The sequence below is a fragment of the Lepidochelys kempii genome, chromosome 21 (genome assembly GCF_965140285.1).
Source record: "Lepidochelys kempii isolate rLepKem1 chromosome 21, rLepKem1.hap1, whole genome shotgun sequence".
NCBI lineage: Eukaryota > Metazoa > Chordata > Testudines > Cheloniidae > Lepidochelys > Lepidochelys kempii.
The window spans coordinates 16,441,801-16,455,139 of record NC_136400.1 but is presented as its reverse complement, the minus strand read 5'-3'; the positions used below and the strand labels follow the sequence as shown (position 1 = coordinate 16,455,139).

The window sequence follows — 13,339 nt, the reverse complement described above, 5'->3', positions numbered from 1 at the left end:
GAGTCCAACAGATCCTTTGTTGTTGCCTAGGCCAGTGTCCTTTGTTCCTCTGAGACTGGGCTGGGTTTGTCCCATGCATGCCCTGATGAGAAGTAAACTGCCCCTCTGCTCCTGGGGAGTTTTTGCCTTGGCTTGCTTTAAGCCATGAGGACATATTTTCAGCCTCATAACTATATACATGAAATTACAACCAATAACATTACTGTAACAATGACTACGCTAACATTACAATAGCAACAATGCTCAGTACATCATGAGCCTTCTGAAGACACCTGCCATGACAAACTTTGCATTAGATACCACACAATCATATTATAAGGATGACCATGAGGGTGCAGAGTGTTCCTAGGAGGTACAAAGCATCACTGGGTGACCCCAACCTTGGGGACAGCTTAAGCACAGTTCTGCTTCCCTTCATTCATACAATAATGACAGCACATTGGTAACAGCATCTCATTCCCCCTGCATTCAGTACTACAGTGATTTGTAACCAAACACCAGCCAAAGTTGATCACTTTGAGCAACACTGCTCTATCTGCTGGATAACTAGGCAGAGTAGGTGTGTTCATATAAATACAGTTTTCTCCTGAAGTCTCCCCGCTTGGAGCTAGTGGTCAGGGAGAATTCATTCAGTTCATTCAGACCCTGCTTACACTACCAGTCCTTTCTTATCTTAATCATCTGTTAATCACTCTGTTTATAAACAAAATTCTGACTCCCGGCATCCGGGGCGCAAACTGGGAGCAGTCTCCTGTCTCCTCTGCAGAACTTGTTACATTGCACACCCAGGCTGCCAGTTTGGGGGTGGGGGGGTCAACACCCTCCCATGCTCCCCTCAACAAACTATGCCTATGGAGTCCCTGCATTACAGGGGGATGGGAGGGTGGCCCACAGGGAGTTTGGAGGCGGGGGGAATGGAGGAGCGCTGGAGCTTGGCAGAGATGACCAGCTGGCTATGCTTGGCTGAGCATGTACTCCCCTACAGTGTAATTTTAAAGAGGTGATATATTTGAGGGGAGGTGTCCTGACCTTTGCCTCCCCCCGCCCCTCTCCAGTTTATTTTCCCCTCCCACTTACTTTTCTTTATGGGATGGGAGGCTCCTAATTTCCATCCTCTCCCTACTAGCCCCTTTGGCAACAACCACAATAAGACTCTAACCCTAGCCTGGACCCCACCAATACCCACCTAGGCTTGTGCGATGCTGCGTAGCCTGACCAGCTGGAAGGGTTTGCAATCATGCTCCAAACAGCCTACGTGCCCTCTACCTGCCCCCAGAGCGTTTCCTGTACCCTCCTCTGTCTAACAGTCCTGCAGAGAGCCAGGATCTCCCCCACAGCAGAGGCCTTCAGCACCCCTAGGATCCCTGTTACATAGTGCTCTGCATGGCAGGCTGCCTCCCCAAAGTGCTTGTGCCCATCCCAGACTTCTTGACAGTTTCTGCTGCTGCCCAAGCCCTCAATGGGATTAGCCAGACTCACCACTTATCTTCAGCCAGCTGCTATTGCATGACTCAGGAACGCCTGATTCATGGAGCCCTGAGACCCCCCCCCCGCACCCCCAGAACAGTACTTCTCTATTACGAAGAAAACAAAGCCACATGATCAGGTTTCATAAGAACAATAATACCTTGCACTTGTATGTGCTGGGTGCAGGGGCACGCCATAGTCTCCAGGGAACAAAGGGTTAACCACCCCTCAGCTGATCCCTTCCCCCCCACATCTTGCTTGGGTGCTCAGGGGAAAGGGTAAAAGTGGCTGCGAAGGGGGTGGGGGCGGAGATGGAGAATGCCCAAGGGAGGTCGGGTTCCACGCCGAGGGTCATAGGACAGAGTTAGACCCCAGCTGGGGAGCGTCTAGGGTTTGCTCTCTGTTGCCTATATTCACTCACTTTAATTTCTTGCTATAAAGCTCATTCCCAAAGGAAAAGACCCGCTGACTGCGGCTGTGCTCAGTTTTTCTGCTGCAGCGTCCCCCCAGCTCACATACTCCAGCTCTTACTACTGTGCAGGTTTTCTACTTGGTAAAGTACCACATCCTCTGAGTGCAGCATCACACTCCTAGCTCAATTGCACACCCAGGAGCTCCAGCCCTTTGCAAACATGAGGGAAGTTTGGCCATCCCCCAGGGCAGAAGTCAGGGTAGTTGCAGAGGGGCCCAGCGGAGTGATGGCATGAGGGGCTGACTGTCGGAAGGGCTCAGCTCTCGGGTGGGCACTGCACCAAGGGCCAGCTTTCGGAAAGAGCCCCGCACCAAGATGCTAAGATCTTTTGAACACTTTGCCTTAGAGGAAATGGCTAGATGTGCACATTAAAGCATGGCCAATAATAAGCTTCAGAGTAGCAGCCGTGTTAGTCTGTATTCGCAAAAAGAACAGGAGGATGTGTGGCACCTTAGAGACTAACCCATTTGTTTGAGCAGAAGCTTTCGTGAGCCACAGCTCACTTCATCGGATGCAATAAGCTTGAGCAGCTGACGGAGGAAGGGAGTGGAGCAGCTAAAAGGGGAAGGGCGACCACTACACTACAGCCAGCTGTAGAGCGCTCACAGGTCTCAGCCAGGACACAGGCCACCCGTTGTTTACCCTCCTGTATGAAAAATATGTTTTCTCCTCAGTAAAGTACCACAACCTCTGAGTGGTACAAGCAGCGGTGTCTCAGTTTGCATGCGGGTCTGAACGCCAGTGAATACCAGAGCTGCTGCAGACTCGGAGCCCCTGGGAGCAGTGCGAATGGGCCTGGTTTCGCATGTTGGGGCGGGGGGAGTTGGTTATGAAACCAAGATGGCTGGGATTTAAAGAAAGGCGGGGGAAATAAACCACTAAAATATATATAGATGGGGCTGAGTCACAGCTGTCTGTAATGGAGTGTTTGGACAGTCTTTAGCATTTGCAGCTCAAGAATGGTGAGAATAGTGAATGGCCTGACCTGGTCCCACCAAACCAGGGATGTTTGGAGCGAATGCTGGAAACCTACCCTTAACCCAGCGCCTTATCTGAGCTATTGGGGGGGGTCTGGGTAGGGTTGCCAACCCTGTAGGATTGGCCTGGAGTCTCCTGGAATCAGCATCAATCTCCCAGTGACTAATGAAAACAATCTGGGAGATTTTAATAGGCTATTTTAAGAAAATGACATTATGTCATGTTGGAAAAAAACGCTCCTGGAATAGCTTCAATCAGAGTTGGCAACCCTAGGTCTGGGCTGACCCTACATGCCAGCACCAAGGAATGGGCAAAAGATAGACTGGGAGATGGAGTTTGCCAGTCTTCACCATGAAATCTGAAACTGCAAAACTGCTTTCCAGTTTGTTTACTGAGGTTTGTGAATTTGTTGAGGGAACCTGGATCCATTCAACTGAACCTTGAATCTATTTATGGTTTCACAGGGCATAAACACACAACTCAGCAGTCCACAGGGAGATGCAAGAGGAGGGGAGAGTCTGAGGTTTTGACTATATTTAGCTTTGAGTTTGGAGGTTCATAGGGCAGCTCGGGAGAGAGGGGACAGTGTGTGCAAACCGACACAGAGCAGAACTAGATGAAAAGGTGAGAGTGACACTCCACCCTCAGTCTCCAACAGTGACCTGCATGTTCTGGTTTTAGTGGACTTAAATCAGCCTCTTAAAACAGCTGCATCGGGGAATGTTTCGGGTGTTAATGATGGAAAAGGAAAGATAAAATATAGCCCTTAAACCATCAGCATTTTGTCTTAGAAGCTGGTGTCAAGACACTGGTATTTGGTATATGGGTATTACCATAACCTGGATATTACATTTCTGAACACTATGCTGCTGGGTGACCTTGGGCAAGACACTCTTATCAACTGATAAGTTGATAGTCTGTTTTCCCTACGATTACACTTATTGTTCTCATGATCTGATCAACTTTGATAATACTTAAATCAAATAAAATCCCCTACGAAACAAGAACTCGCCAGGGAAGGGGTGAGGGCATGAGTGTTGTTTCTTACACTGCATCAAGTCTAGCTTTGCAAACAGACCAATACACCTATATCAATTCAAAACCAGTTGAGATTATTACCTTATTTGGAGCTGCCGGCCATGAGCACCACTGAGAAAATGCCACCTGAAATGAGTTGCATTTGCAGTTCTAACCACATCTGTCTCTCTCATCTCCTTTCCAAGAGTACCTCATTTATACTCGCAAACAGATTTAATTAGTGCTGAGGATTTCTCTAACCCCACCCCATATAGATAGTGAGGCCCTCACTATTCCAATTTAGTGAGCTCCCCAAAAGCATGAGTCAGACCCAACAATCATGGGACTGGCTTAAAAATCCATGAGATTTGATCAAAAGAAGAGCCTGTTTGCTTTTAAGCAGGAGACAGTTCTAAAAACCAACAACTTTACAAGGAAGCTCCTGCTCCCAGTGAGTTGTGAAAGAGAGGAGGACTCCACCTGCTAACCTTCTCCTGGATCCTGACCCAAAGCCCATGGCAGTATATGTATACTGGCATATGCTTAGCGTAGACCTGGCCTATAGCTTTAACTGTACCCGTATTCCCTTTCCCGCACGGGAAGATTGATGCCAGTATGGGCACCTTTATGTTGGTATACGTGTGTCCACACTAGGGGGCGCTGCACTGCTATGACTCGATTGGGATAGCTAAAGCACAATCACTTCCCCATGTGCACGAGGTTTCAGGCAATGCACGAGGCTTTGAAAAACCCCACCGTTAAACTAAATATATTGTTCAGGCTCAGCCCCAGCTAAGGTGACCAGACAGCAAGTGTGAAAAAAGGGAAGAAGGAGGATCCTGGGAACTACAGGACAGTCAGCCTCATCTCAGTCCCTGGAAAAATCATGGAGCAGGTCCTCAAGGAATCAATTCTGAAGCATTTAGAGGACAGGAAAGTGATCAGGAACAGTCAGCATGGATTCACCAAGGGCAAGTCGTGCCTGACTAATCTAATTGCCTTCTATGACGAGATAACTGGCTCTGTGGATGAGGGAAAAATGGTGGACGTGTTGTTCCTTGACTTTAGCAAAGCTTTTGGCATTGCCACAGTATTCTTGCCAGCAAGTTAAAGAAGTATGGGCTGGATGAATGCACTATAAGGTGGATAGAAAGCTGGCTAGATTGTCGGGCTCAACGGGTAGTGATTAATGGCTCCATGTCTAGTTGGCAGCCGGTATCAAGTGAAGTGCCCCAAGGGTTGGTCCTCAGGCCGGTTGTGTTCAATATCTTCATTAATGATCTGGAGGATGGTGTGGATTGCACCCTCAGCAAGTTTGCAGATGACACTAAACTGGGAGGTGAGGTAGATACGCTGGAGGGTAGGGATAGGATACAGAGGGCCCGAGGCAAATTGGAGGATTGGGCCAAAAGAAATCTGATGAGGTTCAACAAGGACAAGTGCAGAGTCCTGCACTTAGGATGGAAGAATCCAATGCACCGCTACAGACTAGAGACCGAATGGCTCGGCAGCAGTTCTGCAGAAAAGGACCTAGAGGTTACAGTGGACGAGAAGCTGGATATGAGTCAACAGTGTGCCCTTGTTGCCAAGAAGGCCAATGGCATTTTGGGATGTATAAGTAGGGGCATTGCCAGCAGATTGAGAGACGTGATCGTTCCCCTCTATTCGACATTGGTGAGGCCTCTTCTGGAGTACTGTGTCCAGTGTTGGGCCCCACACTACAAGAAGGATGTGGAAAAATTGGAAAATGTCCAGCAGAGGGCAACAAAAATGATGAGGGGGCTGGAACACATGAGTTATGAGGAGAGGCTGAGGGAACTGGGATTGTTTAGTCTGCGGAAGAGAAGAATGAGGGGGGATTTGATAGCTGCTTTCAACTCCCTGAAAGGGGGTTCCAAAGAGGATGGCTCTAGACTGTTCTCAGTGGTAGCTGATGACAGAACGAGGAGTAATGGTCTCAAGTTGCAGTGGGGGAGATTTAGGTTGGATATTAGGAAAAACTTTTTCACTAGGAGGGTGGTGAAACACTGGAATGCGTTACCTAGGGAGGTGGTGGAATCTCCTTCCTTAGATATTTTTCAGGTCAGGCTTGACAAAGCCCTGGCTGGGATGATTTAGTTGGGGATCGGTCCTGCTTTGAGCAGGGGGTTGGACTAGATGACCTCCTGAGGTCCCTTCCAACCCTGATATTCTATGATTCTCTGAAATATCAGGTCGGGGTGGAGGGGGTAATAGGTGCCTATATCAGACAAAGCCCCAAATATTAGGACATCTGGTCACCCTACCTCCAGTAATCCTTCACTGAGACTAGGGAAGTGTGAAGTTTTAACATTTAAAGGATCGGTCATTTAGTAAGTTAACCCTGTGTGTGATGAAGTGGGAATTTTCTGAAGCCTAGGCATGCCTCAGTTTCCTCTCTGCACACTGCATTGCTACCCAGTGGGTACAAATGGGCTAACACTGCTTCTGGAACAGTGTATGTGTCTATATCTATATCTTACTATATGTTCCATTCTATGCATCCGATGAAGTGAGCTGTAGCTCACGAAAGCTTATGCTCAAATAAATTTGTTAGTCTCTAAGGTACCACAAGTCCTCCTGTTCTTTTTGATTAAATGTGTGATCTAAAACACACTGGAGTTAATGAGAATCTTTCCCTTGACTTCCATGGGCTTTGGATAAGCCTCCAATTGAAGGGGGGCTGTTTTTTATTCACACTGTTTAAAACTCTGCTTTGGTTAATTAGATCAAATGTTCAAGAAGCACTCTGGAGAAAAATGCCTTTGTTAAAGTTTCAACTCCCCACCCCTTCAAGAAAGCTCACAAGTCAAGTCAGACCCTCCAAGCAGTGCTTCAGCTAAAAGCAGGGAGCACCACACATAATATTCTTGAGCTCTGCAAAGTAAAAACCAAGATGGGAAAAGTAACCTTTCAGGCTATGTACATACATTGCAAAGCAGCAGCTGTATCTCCTCTTGCCCCCACTGATCCTGTTCATTCTGTTTTGTACCATTTTGCAAGATTTGTAGGTGTGGAGGAAAGAACTGGGACTTGAAGGGTTTTGTGTTTGCAGGGTGTTTTCAGAAGAGCATTTTGCATTTCTGGCCTTTATTTGCTTGTAAATTCTAACCCTCCCTGTTCCCCACCACCCCACCTCTGTCATGCACTCTTCATTTTTTCTATTTTTCTTTATTTTTTTGTTTCCAAAATTAAATCTAACTCATCTCATCCCCAAGTTGTTCACACCCACTGATACACTCTCCGCCCTGCCATCCTTGCCCTCACAGCAAGAGGAAGTGCATAATATTGCCTTAAGAAGATTTCAGAACAACAAAAAAAACATTCTGAGATTTAAACACCACCCAGTCAGCTACGCAGTTAGCGTGCTTCCTCCAGCCCTGTGCAGGTGCCTGAAGAACGCTCTCCTGCAACTCTCGCTGCTCAGTGGGGAAGACAGCTGTAAAAATGACAACTGAACCCTGGACTGTAAATTATGAAGCATCTTCTGCTGTCTACTCGGATTATAATCCCCTCCAAAATACCTGCCTACCACAGGACCTACCCTACGCTTGGTGCTACATTCCCATCCTCTACTTCATCGCTTTCTTCGTTGGCTTCACTGGCAACCTCTTGGTGATTGTACTGATGGCCAAGAAGAAAGGCAGCAAGAGGCTGGTGGATACCTTTGTCCTGAATCTGGCTGTTGCCGACCTGGTCTTTGTCTGCACCTTGCCTCTCTGGGCAGTGTCAGCAGCTTATGATAACAAGTGGTACTTTGGTGAAGGCATGTGTAAATTCAGCAGCTTTATCATCTCTGTGAACCGCAGCTCCAGCATCCTGTTCCTAATGGGCATGAGTGTGGAGCGTTACCTGGTGGTCATGAAGCGTGTGGACTCCAAATCTACTGGGACCAAGAACTGTCTGATCATTGCCTGTGGTTGCATCTGGGCTGTCTCTCTCCTCCTAGGCATTCCCTCTATGATGTATAGGAAGCTCAGCCCCTCAGAGGATACCACTGGTGAACTGTGCGAGGATGAGGACTCTATCACCTTCCAGGTGCTCAGCCTGGCTTTGCTTATCTTGACCTTTCTCCTGCCCTTGGGAGTGATCTTATTCTGCTATTGCTCCATCTCCTTCAAGCTGCTGAACCACATCAGCTTGGGAAAGGGGACAAAGAACTCCCTCCAGATCATCTTCACGATCATCGGTGCCTTCATCTGCTGCTGGCTGCCCTTCAATGCCTTTAAAGCGTTCCTCTTCTTCTCCTCTACGTTCCAGGGAGCAGATCTGTCTTGCTGGGCATTAATGGCTCTCAGACGGGGCCTGACCATCAGTGCTTGCTTGGCCTTCATGAACAGCTGCGTAAATCCCGTCATCTATGCCTTGATGGATCACCATTTCCGACGCCAGGTGCTGCAACAACGGCTCCGGGTCTGTGGTGCTTTCCAGGAGACACGGCAAACCTCGGTCTTGTCCGTCTCATCCGCTACTGAGTCCAGCCTCATGTTCGCCAGCCGGAACAAGCCACCATCACCTGCCTCCATTCGGCTGGAGATGTAAGAGGGGATGGGTAGGGTTACAAGCCTCCACCCTGAGGGCTGAGGCAGGCTAGGTAGTCGCTGTTGCTGCTTCTTGTGTAGGTAAAATGTGCCAGTTATTTGGACAGCTTTCAGGTTAATTTTGACAAGGGCTTTTCTTTCTTGACAGATCTCATTCTAAAAGCATCGCTAAGCTACCCCCCAGGTCTGTGTAGAGCTGTAACGCCAGTCTGTCTCACCTGGGTGTCAGCAGAACCTTAGTGGATCCACTCCTCTCCTGCCATAACTCCACTGATGTCCAGGGAGTTGCAAGAGCAGAGTTTCACTCGGTATTCGTAGAGGTTATAACACAGGTTTTGAAAAGGAAGAGGCTGAAGATTTTCAAAGATGACTAGGGGATTTAGCCACACAGCTCCCATTGAAATGAAAACCTCGCCTAACAGCTGCTCTCTCCTTCCCCAGCACCCTTGGGAGAAGAGGGATTCTCCACTGGCCTTGCCTTCCCCTGCTAAGGAAATCAGGCACATCCAGTGCCTTTCCCAGGGGCAGTCACACATCCCAGAAATACAGTGAGGGAGAAACCACCCTGAATGCAGCCTCACAGCCTGTAGAAGCATCAGGGTTACTTAGGCCTGGTCTGTAGATCCACCCAGCTACACTGCTGAGGGATGTGAAAAATCCACCCCCCTGAGCAACGTAGCGAAGCTGACGTAACCCCCGGGCACAGACAGTGCTAGGTCAGTGGAAGAATTCGTCCCTCAACCTAGCCACTGCCTCCTGGAGAGGTGGATTGGCTACAGCGATGGGAGAATTCCTCCTGCCGGCGTAGGGAGTGTCCACACTGAAGGGCTGCAGCAGCGCAGCTGTTTCACACGTAGACAAGCCCTGAGGTTTGCTCCGGCGATGAGAGCTCACACTCCCCAGGAGTAGCGGGGGCGGGGGGAGGGGAACAGTGGCAGCAGCAGGGCAGGATGCGGCACTACAAATAGGTTTGCTTGAGCAACAAAAATAGAGAATTCCGGAGAGGGGGCCAAACTCTGGTCTCGGTTACCCCAGCGCAAAGCCAGAGAACCACTTCTGCCAGTCTTACTCACAGGAGCAATCCCTGCTCATGTGAGTAGCCCCACTGATTTCTATGGCCCACATCCTCAAGGGTATGTCATTGCCTAACTTCACGGGGAACTAGACCTCTGTTTACCTTTGGGGATCTGGGCCTATGTGCTTATTCGCATGATCAAGGCCTGGCAGGTTTGGGCTCTGATGTCAGTGGGTTCCTACCAGGGAAACCAAGGCTGGAATCACACCTGAGGTGTACGTTATAAAACCGAATGCCTTAAATGTGTATCGCCACCCCTGAATTTATCTCTCAGAGTTATTGCAAATTCAATAAACCATGGCTGCTTGCTCCTGTTACAGATCTACAGTAACAACAAAGGCGGAATTACTGAAGTTGGGACCATGTGACAGAACCATGTGGGGCTCTCTCTCTGTTAAGCAGTTGTATAATAAATATGCTTTATTAAACTTAACACAACTAAAAATAGATCTGGTAGCAAGAATCTGTACGTTTAATGAAAAGACACATTCACAATTAAAACAGCTCTGTTCTTATTACATAGTTGTGTAATAAATATGCTTTAATACTGACTGGTTTTACTGAATTGAAGGAAGTCGCTCTGGTATCTAAAATCAGCATCTTTCGAGACAGACCTATTGCACAGTGCTGCCACTCCACATTTACCGTTTAGCCCATGAGGATTCTTTGGGTTACAAACAATGCCCATAACACTGGACAGTTTTTTATACTATATTTCCCTAACTTCTGCACTATAGCATGACCTTCCCTCAACTTCTAAAAGCCCCAGCACAATAAAACAATCATCTTATTCATTAAATATCAGTTAATTACTGAAACCTTGTTTGAGGTTTCCAGCTACCAGAGATGTCTGTGACGCTCTTGTTCAGTCCCAGTAAGTGTGTTTTTACTAATCAGCTGCCATTTCACTCACACACAATAACCTAATTAAATCCCACTGGACCTCTGTGTTAGGGCATGTGTCATAACAGAGCCCAATGTTATTAGCCTTGCCATGGGTTCTTCTCCCTGGGGAAGACACTTGTCATACCGAAGGGAAGTAGCTTAGACAGCAGTAAGAATGTCTAAGAATCTGGCTACTCTGCAGTCTGGGGGTGTGATTGGAACATGTGTAGACATACCAGCGCAGGCTCTGACCTAGCTAAATCCAAGCTAGCTCACATAATAATAGCAGTGAAGCCAGGGCATCATGGGCCTCCTGTACCTTGTCCAGCCTCCCCCATCCCATGCTGCCAAGGCATCAGAGCGGTCTGCTGGTCAGAGTGCAGATATGCCCAGGGATGAGCTGCTAGAAGCTGAAGATCCAGTTCCTTCAGTCGCTCCGGGTCTTCAGCGGCACTTCGGCGGCAGGCTCTTCACTCGCTCTGGGTCTTCGGCAGCACTGAAGGACCTGCTGCCGAAGTGCCGCCGAAGACCCGGAACAAGTGAAGGGCCCGCCGCCGAAATGCCGCCAAAGGCGCACAGTGCCGCCAGGTGACTACAAATTCACAGGGGGAGCCGAGAGCTCTGGCGGGACGGGCAGGACAGGAGTCTGCCCACCCCTTTAACAACCGGTTCTCAACTGGCTGCAAAATTTAACAACTGGTTCTAAACCGGCTGAAAAATTTAACAACCGGTTTGCGCGAACTGGTGCAAACCGGCTCCAGCTCACCACTGGATATGCCCATAGAACCCTGCACTCTGTTAGAAATAACAGAGTTCCCAGAGGAGTTGCCATAGTGGGTCTTCATTTGTGGGAAAACCCGCAAGGCCCACCCCCTCCGATCCCACCATGGGCACTGAAGAAGAAGAAAAGTGGGGCAATTTCTAAACTATGAGTGGCGACTCAGATTGGGAGAGGGCTTGAAGGCTTCCCGCCCTCCTGCCTGGCTGGGGTGGATGCCTGCTCCCCACACTCACTGGCAGGCTGGCTGGCAGTGCAGAAGCTCAGATTTTTCTCCGAGACTTTGTTCTCGGTTTGAGATCCACCATAAAGGAGCAGAAAGTGGGTCCTGCCCTCCCTTATTCGTTTGCTGCAGCAGAATTGATGCTCCAGTAAAGCGATTATTGTTTCAGCATGTTCAGTGCCTTGCTAGTGTTGATAGCTATGTCCTCAGTAAGAAAGTTTGCTCCCTCCTCAGATTGCCTTTGATAGACCCCTAGGCTTTAAGGCTAGAAGGGATTGCTATGATCAGCTAGTCTGTCCTCCCACAGGATGCAAGCCAGAGAATTCATAAACCCCAGGGAACTGGCTGAACTCAAAGGGCTAACGTGACCTGCAGTACCCAGTGAAGGTACTGGTCATGGAGCACAGAAGTAACAGAACCAGGAGTCTCAGTTCAGGGCAATTGCACCTGTATTTAAACCTGTAACTAAACTGGGAGGAGTGGTAGATACGCTGGAGGGGAGGGATAGGATACAGAAGGACCTAGACAAATTGGAGGATTGGGCCAAAAGAAATCTGATGAGGTTCAATAAGGATAAGTGCAGGGTCCTGCACTTAGGACGGAAGAATCCAATGCACCGCTACAGACTAGGGACCGAATGGCTAGGCAGCAGTTCTGCGGAAAAGGACCTAGGGGTGACAGTGGATGAGAAGCCGAATATGAGTCAGCAGTGTGCCCTTGTTGCCAAGAAGGCCAATGGCATTTTGGGATGTATAAGTAGGGGCATAGCGAGCAGATCGAGGGACGTGATCGTTCCCCTCTATTCAACATTGGTGAGGCCTCATCTGGAGTACTGTGTCCAGTTTTGGGCCCCACACTACAAGAAGGATGTGGATAACTTGGAGAGAGTCCAGCGAAGGGCAACAAAAATGATTAGGGGTCTAGAACACATGAGTTATGAGGAGAGGCTGAGGGAGCTGGGATTGTTTAGTCTGCAGAAGAGAAGAATGAGGGGGGATTTGATAGCTGCTTTCAACTACCTGAAAGGGGGTTCCAAAGAGGATGGCTCTAGACTGTTCTCAATGGTAGCAGATGACAGAATGAGGAGTAATGGTCTCAAGTTGCAGTGGGGGAGGTTTAGATTGGATATTATGAAAAACTTTTTCACTAAGACGGTGGTGAAACACTGGAATGCGTTACCTAGGGAGGTGGTAGAATCTCCTTCCTTAGAGGTTTTTAAGGTCAGGCTTGACAAAGCCCTGGCTGGGATGATTTAACTGGGAATTGGTCCTGCTTCGAGCAGGGGGTTGGACTAGATGACCTTCTGGGGTCCCTTCCAACCCTGATATTCTATGATTCTATTTCCCCCTCATCGTCCAACCAGGGCATCATCTCTCAGGCTTCTAGATCCCCAGCCATCACCTCTCTTGAGCGAAGACCCACATCTCTCTCCCTCCTGACTGGGGTATTTCCAGCTGCACAGCTCCCTGCCTGCACTCTGAGTGCCCCAGCTCAGCAGACTGCCAGAGCACGCTGCTTTGCCTTCCTTCCTCAGAGGCGCTGCACAGTGCAGTTGCCACAGTTAAGTTAGCACATAGCCCTTTCTAAGCAAGCATGGATATTCTTAAGGTGAAAGCATTACAGAGAAAGCATAAAGGAACCTACACGCCTGCTGATAAGCTTACCAGAGCTCACCCCAACTCCCGCGAGGGCTTGCGTAGGTCCTTCAAACCCCACCAAGAGGGTTTCCCTGTGTTCACAAGTTCATAACAGCTGTTAGCTCAGACAGCACCCCATGGATACAAGCCCCTCCTAAATGCAGCTTTCACCTTTGATCTCTGGGCCCTGGGAACTGGTAATCAGCAGCCAATGAGCTCCAGGTCTGGTTGGGAGAAGTTACCGTCCC

General features: G+C 48.8%; 1 protein-coding gene across 1 annotated transcript; it reads left to right on the top strand.

Moving 5' to 3' along the window:
- Positions 1-7,399: 7,399 nt before the first annotated feature.
- GPR25 (G protein-coupled receptor 25) lies at positions 7,400-8,494 on the top strand. The gene has a single exon (XM_073319604.1). The coding sequence runs from the start codon at positions 7,400-7,402 to the stop codon at positions 8,492-8,494; it is 1,095 nt and encodes a 364-aa protein (XP_073175705.1).
- The last annotated feature ends 4,845 nt before the right edge of the window (positions 8,495-13,339 follow it).